The sequence below is a fragment of the Mizuhopecten yessoensis genome, unplaced genomic scaffold (genome assembly GCF_002113885.1).
Source record: "Mizuhopecten yessoensis strain PY_sf001 unplaced genomic scaffold, ASM211388v2 scaffold8811, whole genome shotgun sequence".
NCBI classification, from domain to species: Eukaryota; Metazoa; Mollusca; class Bivalvia; order Pectinida; family Pectinidae; genus Mizuhopecten; species Mizuhopecten yessoensis.
Genome location: NW_018407733.1, coordinates 485,615 through 498,495, shown reverse-complemented (window position 1 = coordinate 498,495; position 12,881 = coordinate 485,615). Strand labels below are relative to the sequence as shown.

Sequence of the window (12,881 nt, the reverse complement as noted above, 5' to 3'; positions counted from 1 at the left end):
ATTTATGTCGCAAAACAGAGCACGATAAAATGTTCATTTATTTATATTATTTAATAGTTTCTTTCTTTCTTAACATATAATGAGAAGAAATACAATTTGACAGCTGACACATTTTCAAAAACATACAAATATCTAAATCCACTTGTATTTATTTACGACTATCACCTTCTGTCACAAGTGTTTCAAAATGGACGACGAAGCGCCAGTCATCTATGGGCTCGAGTTTCAGGTAAAGTTAACACGTATATTTACGAATCCTGATGTGGTCTTCATCAAGTAATTTATTAAATGTTACATAGTTAGTTGAAATTAAAGGTCTGATTTCGAGAATTTGATAAAACATTGTGCAACGAGCCGATGATGGCCCAAAACCCGTTACGCCTCAGACCATTTCGCCCCAACTTTTTCACATCGCCCCCAACTTTCAGTTCATTTCGCCCCAATAAAGACAACCATATCNCCCCCCCCCCCCCCCCCCCCCCCCCTGGAAACCAGAGACGTATACGGCTCTGTGGAAACGAAACATATCATAAAAAGGAACCTGATTTTTTTTTATTTAGACCGAATAATGCATGATAAAAAACAAATATCAATTAAGCGTTATTGTGATTTTTTTCCAATCAATATTGAATTTCTAATAAAATGACCGGCTATGCATAACCAACAATAATATGTATATACTACACTAGTGGTGTATTGTACTGTCGACATGTCTGTTGTCTATACGAAACAAGAGTTATTCCCCTTATAAGAACTGTAAAACATTCACATAATTATTTAACTACAGATTTCTATCTGTATTATACTGCAGCGCCCACTCTCAAGTACTCTGTTTCTAGAACGAATATTCATACCCTGCCTACTCTCCACTCCGGCAACGCAATATATCAAAAATGTCTCGTCGTCAGAAAGCTACGTTATCGCAGCTAATTGTTTCCCAAAAAGAAAAGGGGAATATAAGGAAAGCCACATGAGAAACATATTGAATTGGGATGGAGGAAATTTTTGGGGCATTGTATTTCTTTTGCATCCTCGATTATAAACTCCAGGCGTAACCCCTGGAGTATCGAGCATGATTTTTTTGGGGCGAAATAGTTGGGGTGTTATTTTGGGCGATACAAATCAAATTTGGGGCGTTGCGGTTTTAGGGCCATTCATTGGACACCCCCTAGTGTTAGCTGGAGGTAGGCTGTGGTGCCACTTCCATCCATCAAATGTACACTGCATCATCTGCTGGATAACCAAACTACTCGGCAGTGAAGCATACGAAAAACCACTCAAACAAACAAACATACACTGCAAATTATTACTTTATAGCCATGTACTGTTTTATCATTCTGCAATGGTGCTGTGGGATAATTTGTTCCCTTCCCCTTATCAAAGGAACTTGTTTCTAATTATCATAAAAGACTGAGAATTTACACTACATAGAAATAGTCTTCATACAGGAAGAAGAAGACAGAAACTATATGATGGAGGTGCTGTATTGAGAGGAAGACACTCAAAAAAAGGATAATTGACTTTTCAGCATGATTGCTGTCCTCCATTGATATTGATGATTATATACATGAATTGGGGGGGGGGGGGATATATATATATGGTCAAATTTAAATGTACATAGGATTATGGTTGCCTTCTAGCTTGACGCTTCTTTAGCTCAATCAGTAGATCTAGAGCGACAGACTGGGAAGCTGGGGGTCCCAGGTTCAATCCCCGGGGGAAGCACATGTACACTACTCTCTTTCGTTCCTGCAACATTTTAGGTTATTTGTTATTTGTATTTGGCTGTATGATAAAAAGAGGTTAAAAACAGGATGAATTAGTTGTATTGATTGTGTATATCTTCTATTATGTTGTATGTGAATTCTTCTAGTGTTCAGCATTGAGTGATAATTATTGGCAGGAGATTCAAATGTGTTATGGTTTATGGATTTAGCATTAGTGCACGTGTTTGAGAGAAAAAATATTGGTTCAAATAAAATTGCATATCATTTTGATAAGAATAGGTTGGCCTATCTAACTTTCCAGACCGATTTTGGTATGTAATCAGTTATCACTAGAATCCGTAGTTTGAATAAATGTGATTCATCATAATTCCGTACAGATCTAGAGTGTAGCATACAGACCTGTTTGTATTAATTCCAGACCTAGACCTTCCTGCACATTGTGTGTTATAGACTGTGTATGCTAGAGGTTTTTGTATAGGTGTATAGTTTATATACTACAGCAGAAAAGCTGCAATACCCAACCAGCACAACATATTATATATGGCTTTTTGCAGATGGAGACTGAGAGTGAACAGAAGGATTAAAAAAGGCCTTGTCCAAGGACAAAAAAATATGTTTTACTGCTGTTTTTCATCAAACCTTTAATATTGTTGTCACTCTTTTTCTATATTCATTCCATGAGGTCTTACACTAAAACACAAACATTCTGTATCTATACATATATATCCCTCCAAATATTTTAAAAAATGCAAAAGGCCCAACAAAATCCTTGGAAGTTGCCAAACTGAATCATTTTAAAAAGCATGTTGAATTAATGAAGGAGCTTGCCACTTCATTTTCTTTTACAGTTAACCATCATCTTAAAATATGCATTAAAACATCATTTTGACAGAAGTACACCAAATTTTAAGAAGGGAAACAAAAGAAGTTCAGACAGACATTCAACTACTGCCCTGTGCATTTTGCAGTAGCCTGTGTAGAGGCAAGGACACCCAAAGCGTGTTGTGGACATGTATCTATGTACATGTATAAACCATTCAGGATGTAATCTCTTTATTATTATTATAGCTAACTAAATTATAATAAATGTGATTTCATGTCATTCCAGGCCAGAGCACTGTCTGCTCAAACAGCAGAGACTGATAAAATACGATTTCTGGTGGGCACACAGTCACTCCGAGCAGAAAATCAGGTTAGCATCCCTGTACTGACGACTATTACAGAATGTAGTGAGATTCAGTATACATTACAGTATGTGCTGTGAAAGTGTCAATACAGACTGTTTCCAACTGTACACGACGGAATATTAATGAGCCAAGTTATCATCCACTCAACTGTAAATTGAAAGATTAATGAAATGATTGAAATCCTAGTGTAGAGATTATGCAAATTATTAGAAATGTCACTGCTTCAAATTCCTATAAAGAAATATACATTTGTATTAAATAAAATGTACTTGTTATGTACATGCCATTTCTGTATAGATTAAACTATACAATATATGATTAACTATTCATGTTCAGTGAGAATCAAAGTCCAGAGATATCTTCAAAATTGTGTTTTAGGACTTCAAAATTCTAACAATTATGTGTATATATATATCTTCCATTTTGTTGTAGATCCACCACATAGACTTTGACGATGAAAACAACATCATAAACAAGAATGTATACATCCACCGAGAGGGCGAGATCTGGGACATCAGTGCCTCTACCATGGATAGTAATCTCCTAGCCACCTGCTACAACAAAAGTACATCATCTTGTGCTAAATCTCTTTATTTTCAGACTGGATGTACATGTGATTCCACAAAATTTTCTCTGACTGAAGAATAAATTAAGGATTGAAATACATTAAAAAATATATTTATTAAGGTATACATGTACAACCAAGTTCCATTTAAAAAATATTATTCCTTTGATACAAGGTGAAGCATCCTGGATTTGGTTTGGTTTAGTATTGTTTAACGTCCTATCAACAGCTATGGTCATTTAAGGACGGAAGCATCTTGGAGATATTTTTGTATGGAACTGTGTTGCATACCATCATAAATATTAAAACAATGCATTTCTGTCCTTAGGTGGCAGAGTACAGTAGAAATGGCTTGACCCTAAAAATAAAGGGCATGTCTCGGATAAACATGGATAGCGGATTCATCCTGCACAACACACCTACATATATATATATATTTATAAACTACATTTTTAATAGGTGTTTTTTAGAAGAACATTTTTTTTTTCAAAAAGTGATTTCCCCAGATTTGGGACTTCTGAAAACCATGGTTACCACATCAAAAAACACCAAAATATGCAAAAAATCATGATTTTTAACCCAGAATTTGACCCCCGCAAGTAGAATTGTTTTTCTTAAAACCTGTCTGAAATTAAATATCGCCTACTCGGTAACAGAAATACTCACGTTTTAGCATAGGTCATTCCGGTGGATTTTTCACAATATTTACACATGTGCTGAGTACAAAAATAGACTACATGAAAAGCTAGCTTTTGTTGTGTAGACACAGATTTGTAAATGCCCAAAATTGTAGTCTCAAACCAAATTCGATTTTTTTTTTTTTTAAATTATGAAGCCCACATAGTCCACTTCATCATGTATATGCCAATTTTAGTGCTGATTTTTTTTTTAAATTTTGATACATGTTATATTACAGGGGTTATTCATTGTATAAAAATATCACCCATGGCCACTGTACGCTACTGTACTCTGCTACCTTATATAAACATTCAAAACAGAAAAAAAAATGCTTCTTTTGGATCATGATGTGTTTTAAACAGTGTTTAGCCAAATTTTAAACAAAATATTTTTCTAAGATCACCATTCTTGTTAGGTGATGATGCCAATTGGAAAGCGTCTCGGATTTTTTGTCAAAATTTTAATTTATGTCGAGACTTGATTGGTTCTCAAAATTACTAAAACAGAATGATGGAAATACCCAAACAGTTTCAAAATGGAAAATGTCTACATTCTCTGTGTTATGCTTTCATACCGTATAACAACTTCCGATTTTGTTCATTTAAAGACTGTACAATGGAGATTTAAATAAGAAATTACTCTACACAAATAACAGGTATGGTGTGTTAGATATTTCTTTTTTATACAACAGCAACGGAATCCAAGACAGAGATGCGAGGAGCTGTATGGAAACTTCCATCAGACTACGACAGCACGCAGGTGGAGGACCACTCTTCCCATCAGTCTTTACAGCTTGTCTGTCACCTTGACGACACTGAATACGGGGACATGAAAAGGTGATAATAACATTACAGACTTAATTTACATCATCAAATGTCCCTTTGTCATGTTTATAACAATTAGCTCCTGGCCTTGAATGGGTTTCAGGTTTGTGTGTAGAACTCATTATTTTAGCAAGGATCTGTCAAACTAGAATGGAAAAAAAATCTTGACGTGTTTCATAAACCTCATATGAAATGGAATCAAATTTAATATCCTTTAAACAATATTTGGTACTCGTTAATGAAAAAAAATTGGTTGATTATCCTGGATTCCATTTCAAATTCAGATTAGTACCAAACAGTTATTTGTATGTGCATTTTAATTTTAAAATCCCGTTTCTTTTCTGCCAGATATGAACCTTTCATTTTAAAGTGGCATTCATAGTACCATGCAATGAATACAAAAATCAACGTATGGTTTATTTATAACACCATTTTGTGTTTGTTCATGTGAATCTTAGCAGTTTGTTTCATTTACCACAGTAGATGACATTGAATTGACTGGGATTGTATTTGACTTGGATTGTAATTGACTGGGATTGTAATTGACTAGGATTGTAATTGACTGGGATTGTAACTGACTGGGATTGTAATTGACTTGGATTGTAACTGACTGGGATTGTAATTGACTAGGATTGTAATTGACTGGGATTGTAATTGACTGGGATTGTAACTGACTGGGATTGTAACTGACTGGGATTGTAATTGACTAGGATTGTAATTGACTGGGATTGTAACTGACTGGGATTGTAATTGACTAGGATTGTAATTGACTAGGATTGTAATTGACTGGGATTGTAATTGACTGGGATTGTAATTGACAGGGATTGTAATTGACTGGGATTGTTTAAGTGCTGTCATTGTCATCTCGGATCATTTTACACATTTAATTTTATGACTCATAACTGAATTTGCAGAATTTAATCTATAAATATAATAATTTATGTATTTATTGATTGGTGTGCAGCTTTTCCTGTATAAAGACAGCCAATTTAACTATTATAGGTTTTACTGTTTTACAATTTTTATGCTTTTATCAACCTGAAATTTGAAAGACAATTATATCACATATGAAAATGTTCAACCTTTTTGAATGAATTCACTGGAAGTGTTTAAAAGTGTTACGTGAAAACATTGATTGGTATTTTACAGTGTCCTGTGGCATCCGACTGGTGATAGCAGCAGTCTAATTGGCTTGTCTGACAACCATATCCTCCTCTGGGACCTTGATAGCTCCTCAAGTACTGCAAAGGTTTGTGATCTCATGGCATTAACACTGACTACCAACCTGTATGATTATCAGTTATTCTCCGTTACACTTACTGACTGGAGCAAGGCTTCACTTACTGATACAGTGGTGAAACTGGAGCAAGGCTTCACTTACTGATACAGTGGTGAAACTGGAGCAAGGCTTCACTTACTGATACAGTGGTGAAATCTGTTGATTCTGTCCTGTGAGTATTCTGACATCTTGTCCTGTCCAACACACATCTGTTGCTCCAAAACTATCTCATAAAAACCTCTGTACTCTGACATTGTGTCTTATCCAACCAATTTGTTGGATCCCTCCACAGGTTGTAGGATTGGACTTTGCACTTTGTTTGAATCACAAGAAATCAACAAAAATTAAGCATTTTGCGGTAGATATAAAGTCATTTAGTCTCTTTCATTAACTCTCCTTTTCTGAAAGTAAAAAAAAAAATCTATGCAACATAATTGGACTATATATAAACATTAATTGATAACCATAATTGATGAAAATATGCACATTTTTGTTTCCCTGGCATTATTTAGAAAAAACGAAATTTAAAACACAGATAAATTCCTTTCACAGAATTTTTGAGTGTTGGTAGTTGAGATGTGTGTATTATTGATATGCATATCTGTATTGACCAATGGTTTGTTCTTAGCTGACCGCCTCCGCAGAATTAGAGAGTAAGGGTCAACCTAAGATGACCTGTGGCAGGTGGAATCCACACCACAATAGCCAGCAGGTGGCAACTGCCAACGATACCGCCATACGAGGATGGGACATTCGCTCCATGCAGTGAGTTACTTGGCACTCCTATACTGTGTGGCCCCTTATATGACCCTATTCTATGCCTCTATTCATAGAATTGTTTCTCGTTACAACTGTTGAAGATTTCTCTGTGAACTCAGAGGGTATTATTCCTCGGTCACCCCTACGGTATGACCGACAACACTATAAGCATGATATCAATGAAAAATAAGATGATACCATGGTAACAATCAAAACACCATGTCATAAGCTTTCCAAAAGAACGAATATAAGCAGATCAGGAAAGGAAACATGTAGAAATGCTAATAACCATTGTATTCATTAGAACATATTATTGTTAGAATGGGAGAAATGTGCTCATCTCATACAGTGAAGCTATGCTAGAAAAAAATCAACCCTGGTGGTGAGAATCTTGAATGTGTAACCCTCCTCTTGAAACTAGTCTCATATTGGACCATCAATAATATTCCCTCTTGGTTTGATGTTGTCATACCTTCAATGGTAAAGGAAGAATCTGTTGATGTTGCAATTGATTGGCCAATCAGAATTTATAAATCAATAAATCAATCAGTCTTGACCTCAAGGTCTACCAAGATAGTAACCTGAATATTTAACAGGTCAGTATGTTAAAGCCTTGTATTTTATACCCCAGACAGGTGTATGTTATCGAGAATGCCCATGGTCAGTTAGTCAGGGACGTAGACTTCAACCCAAATAAGCAGTACTACCTAGCCAGTTGTGGAGACGATTGTAAGGTGAAGTTCTGGGACACAAGGAATCCTACGGAGCCCCTCAAAGTGTTAGCAGAACACTCTCACTGGTTAGTATGTCTGCATACATTGTATTAGGGATGTGGTGTCTGAATTTGTTTGAATGATTGAAAAAGATCAATCTTTGGGACCATGCACAGGAGAGAAAGCAGCGTAAGGAAAGTAGACCTGTAGTTAATGTACGGTAGTTCAGGTATTTAAAATCAGTTATTCAGTCTGAATTACTATAAAACACAAGAACACAAGTCATGAGTAAAATAGAGATATAGTTATTAAAATATTTTAAGATGCATCAGTACATTTTACTGGGTTACGTTTACAATGAAAACCAAAGACTTGTGATCTATCGTGAACCCCCTCCACAGATGGTTTGATGTGTTCTGCTTGTTAAATTAAAAATAGATAGTTACAGAAACATTTATAATGGAAATTAAAACTGAAATAATTTATAAAACACATAGTGACCTAGTTTATGATAGTTCTGGGACACAAAATCGAAATCAAAAGAATTCAAGTAGCTCACCTGAACTGAAATTTTGTCAAAGTTTGCAGTACAAATAATATGTTCCAACAAAGTTTATGTAGGTTGTGCCATGCTGGAGTTTTTAGGGGAAAAAAATAAAAAACCCATTAAATTTCTTTACAATATAAATTGTTGAGATATTGTTTAATTTTATTTAGGGTAAGAGCTGTAAACTACCTACATTTATGTTTGTATATATATATGTAGGGTATGGGCTGTGAGATACAACCATTTCCATGATCAGCTGGTCCTATCATCCAGCAGTGATAGTCGGGTCATCCTCAACAATATTGTGTCATTGTCGTCAGAGCCGTTTGGACATCTTGTGGAGAATGACGATGATAGTGATGAGGACCAACAGGTTCAGAATCGGTGAGAACTTCTTAACACTCTCTACATCAAAGTGAGGGAGATATACTGGAGTAATGCTGTCCATATGTCTTTCTATCTGTAGAGAATTTTGTCTGTTAAGACTGATGCTACATTACTGCTACTTGCATCCACCTTGAAAAAAATGTGCTCTTAAGAGGTCAAAGTTCATGGGATAAAATACTCAAACTTAATAGACTTGTAACCCCTAGGCCAAAATTAAAGTGTTTATGAAAATGCACAAAAAACCGACCATCGGGTATGAATGAACTCATAAATTTAGCATGAATATTCGGCAGATTATGAGTTATCTCCCTTGATATGCAAAGTTATTTCTTTGAAAGTTTGGTCATTAGGGGCCTGTTGGTTTAAATGTAATACTTCAAGGGTTAAACCAGATGGACCTGTAAATATTAATGCAGTCCTTGAAAATATTTGCCATGGCTTGACAGAAGTCGACTTCAAATCAATAGGTCCGTCCCTTTTTCATAAATGAACAACTCTGGTCCAAACTCTTAACTGTTTTGAACTCTATAAAGGAAAGTGGCCTAAGATTTTCTTAATTAACCTTTTTTGAGCGACTTTTTTATTAATTATACATGATCTTTTCCCCAAATGCACCACACAATTTGATGAAGTAGTCAAATGGAAAATAAATATTAAAGTCAACAAAACCCTACAGTGATCGTACCTGTTGTACCATTGATCTCTTGTCTGTCAAATGTAGGCACATATAAATGTTAACATGATCTCTTGTCCTCTTGAATTAGTTCTGATCATAAGAAAGTATTTTTGCACCTTTTTTCCTTCTCTTTGCTTGATATTTGTATTCAATGAATATTTATTTTGCTCTTCAAAGAAAATGATGGAGGTGTACCTTTAATAAAGTCCAACGTGAAATGTGTTTTGTGATTGCAGTTCTACAGAAGCACCTAAGGACGGAGTGATAGCCACTTATGAGGAACACGAGGACAGTGTGTATGCTGTGGACTGGTCATCCGCTGACCCATGGGTGTTCGCCTCCCTTAGTTATGATGGACGGCTAGTCATCAACAGAGTACCAAGGGCGGAGAAATACAAGATTTTATTATGAATTTTGTACGTCAACTGTGGATGATTAAATGGAGAACCATGGACAGAGAACTACAGGGAAATGATGCTGTAACATCAAAAGGATGATTTTCTTAAATGTTTTCCATAACTTTGAAATGATGTGTGGGAAAAATATCCTTATTTGGCAATAACTAGCACTTGTCACACCATCATGGCAATACGTAACAGGCTTGCGTATTTTATAAAGAGTGCATATGTAAATATATTACCCACATGTTTATCACCTACTCTGATAACTGATAAGTGCGTTTATGAGGGTATTTTTAATGAAACAATATTTTGTTAAAGAGCGCTAAAAAAAATCTAATTACCAGAGGTATTGATTCAAAACTGTATGCAATGTTATGTGTTAAGGGGAGAAAAGCATTGAGAAATATATAATGGTGTAAAAACTAGAATCATGCCATATCACTATTAAGCATATATTCATTTGAGTGGTTCATTTAGTGAGCTAGCAAGCAAATGTGAGTTTAATGTACATGTACCGGTATATATAGGAACATAGCCCTAGTGTGATTATAGGTATGGTATGGTTAGTGCTGATGTGCTAGTTTGATATGATTTAGTTCTAATAGTGCTTGTTCTGGCTTAGTGCAAGTGTATTATGGGTAGACAAGATCTAAGGGTTTAGTGCTGACGTGACAGTGTATTGTGGGTAAACAAGATTTTATGGTTTAGTGCTGACGTGACAGTGCATTGTGGGCAGACAAGATTTTATGGTTTAGTGCTGACATGACAGTGTATTGTGGGCAGACAAGATTGTATGGTTTAGTGCTGACGTGACAGTGTATTATGGGTAGACAAGATCTAAGGGCTTAGTGCTGACGTGACAGTGTATTGTGGGCAGACAAGATTGTATGGTTTAGTGCTGACATGACAGTGTATTGTGGGCAGACAAGTGACAGTGTATTGTGGGCAGACAAGATTGTATGGTTTAGTGCTGACGTGACAGTGTATTGTGGGTAGACAAGATTGTATGGTTTAGTGCTGACATGACAGTGTATTGTGGGCAGACAAGATTGAATGGTTTAGTGCAGACGTGACAGTGTATTGTTGGCAGACAAGATTGTATGGTTTAGTGCAGACGTGACAGTGTATTGTGGGTAGACAAGATTGAATGGTTTAGTGCAGACGTGACAGTGTATTGTGGGCAGACAAGATTGTATGGTTAAGTGCAGACGTGACAGTGTATTATGGGTAGACAAGATTGTATGGTTAAGTGCTAACATGACAGTGCATTGTGGGCAGACAAGATTGTATGGTTTAGTGCAGACGTGACAGTGTATTATGGGTAGACAAGATTGTATGGTTAAGTGCAGACGTGACAGTGTATTATGGGTAGACAAGATTGTATGGTAAGGGCAGACGTGACAGTGTATTATGGGTAGACAAGATTGTATGGTTTAGTGCAGACGTGACAGTGTATTATGGGTAGACAAGATTGTATGGTTAAGTGCTAACGTGACAGTGTATTGTGGGCAGACAAGATTGTATGGTTTAGTGCTGATGTGACAGTGTATTATGGGTAGACAAGATTGTATGGTATGGTTTAGTGCTGATGTGACGGTGAATGATGGGTAGACAAGAATTTTACATTGTTATCAAATAACAAACTTCATCTTTCAAATCACTAAGAAAATTATGAATGTCATTTCATTATGTCAGAGTTTCATTGTCAGGCTTCATGGTGATTAGGTCTTCTGCACCTGGCAAGTCCACTCCAGTAGAACATGTTAACCTGTTTGGCGATATACTGATAACTGTGGAAGTAGGAATTCTCGCTTGTGGAAAAGTTGGCAGTGCGACTCTTTAATCTGATTACAGTGTGGAAATTTTTGTACAGGCAACGGTTCTAAAATTTAGATTATATAAATCTTATATACAATCTTTCTAATTGATAAATAAATGTTCGCATGTAGATATGTTCATGCTAATTTACTCAATACAGAAATTGGGAGCATTTCCACAAAGCAAAACTTTCCTCTTTTACAGTATAAAGTATGTTTATTGGTAGGAATTCAGAGGAGGTTAGATGATGCACTCTTAAAATTTGTTTAAAATTATGGATGTATGAAGATTTGACTATGTGTAATTATATCACAATTTGTTACAGACAAAGTACATATTGTACAGGAATTATTTATGTATTGGTTGTTATGTACAAATGTTTCCTCTACAGGGACCAAGTGCAATAAAACAAATAAAACACTGTCAGAAGTTCATATTATCCTTCAAATCGTAAATCAAACAGATTCAGGACTGCTGGACGGACAGACAGCAGCAGTAGGTATACTATCCATAATAACAGATTCAGGACTGCTGGATGGACAGACAGCAGCAGTAGGTATACTATCCATAATGCAAATAAATATCTAAATCAAAAGGTTTCAGGAACAACAGACGAGACATATTTGGATAAAATGGTCACAATGTCATCCATAAAATATCTAAATCCAACAGATTCTGGACTGATGATGGACAGACTTTCATGGATATAACAATCACAATGTCATTATCAATAAAAAAAATCTAAATCCAACAGATTCTGGACTGATGATGGACAGACTTGCATGGATATAACAATCATAATGTCATTGTTAAATGTCTACCGGTAAATGAAACAGACAGCTGTGGATATAACAGCTGTAATGTCAACTTCCCATAAAGCTTCAGGACTGATGGACCGACAGACAGCAGTAGATATAACAGGACTGATGGACCGACAGACAGCTGTAGATATAACAGGACTGATGGACCGACAGACAGCTGTAGATATAACAGGACTGATGGACGGACAGACAGCTGTAGATATAACAGGACTGATGGACCTACAGACAGCTGTAGATAGTATATCCACAATGCTAACATGCAGTATCTAAACCAAATGGTCTCAGTACTGATGGACCGACAGACAGCTGTAGATAGTATATCCACAATGCTTACATGCAGTATCTAAACCAAATGGTCTCAGTACTGATGAACAGACAAATATTGATGTGATGGCCACAAGATCATATGGCCGATATATAATGACTGGTGTCTTCTTCAAATACAATTATGTAAAGAACAAGTGTACCAGATCAGCTGTTAAACACCCCTTTAGAACAT

The 12,881-nt window shown here is 35.9% G+C and overlaps 1 protein-coding gene across 1 annotated transcript; it reads left to right on the top strand.

Moving 5' to 3' along the window:
* Window positions 1–166: 166 nt before the first annotated feature.
* On the top strand, window positions 167–11,976 carry LOC110456633 (protein TSSC1-like). The gene is made up of 9 exons (XM_021507472.1): window positions 167–229; window positions 2,836–2,919; window positions 3,347–3,479; window positions 4,849–4,993; window positions 6,131–6,230; window positions 6,889–7,025; window positions 7,651–7,818; window positions 8,499–8,663; window positions 9,579–11,976. The coding sequence occupies exons 1-9, from the start codon at window positions 188–190 to the stop codon at window positions 9,751–9,753; spliced, it is 1,149 nt and encodes a 382-aa protein (XP_021363147.1). The 5' UTR covers window positions 167–187; the 3' UTR covers window positions 9,754–11,976.
* The last annotated feature ends 905 nt before the right edge of the window (window positions 11,977–12,881 follow it).

Excerpts from the sequence above, each read along its gene's own strand:
- LOC110456633 (XM_021507472.1), top strand. The coding sequence starts at position 188 with ATGGACGACGAAGCGCCAGTCATCTATGGGCTCGAGTTTCAG. Across the intron at positions 3,480-4,848 it reads AGCCACCTGCTACAACAAAA|CAACGGAATCCAAGACAGAG; the intron begins GTACATCATCTT and ends TTTATACAACAG. Across the intron at positions 4,994-6,130 it reads GAATACGGGGACATGAAAAG|TGTCCTGTGGCATCCGACTG; the intron begins GTGATAATAACA and ends GGTATTTTACAG.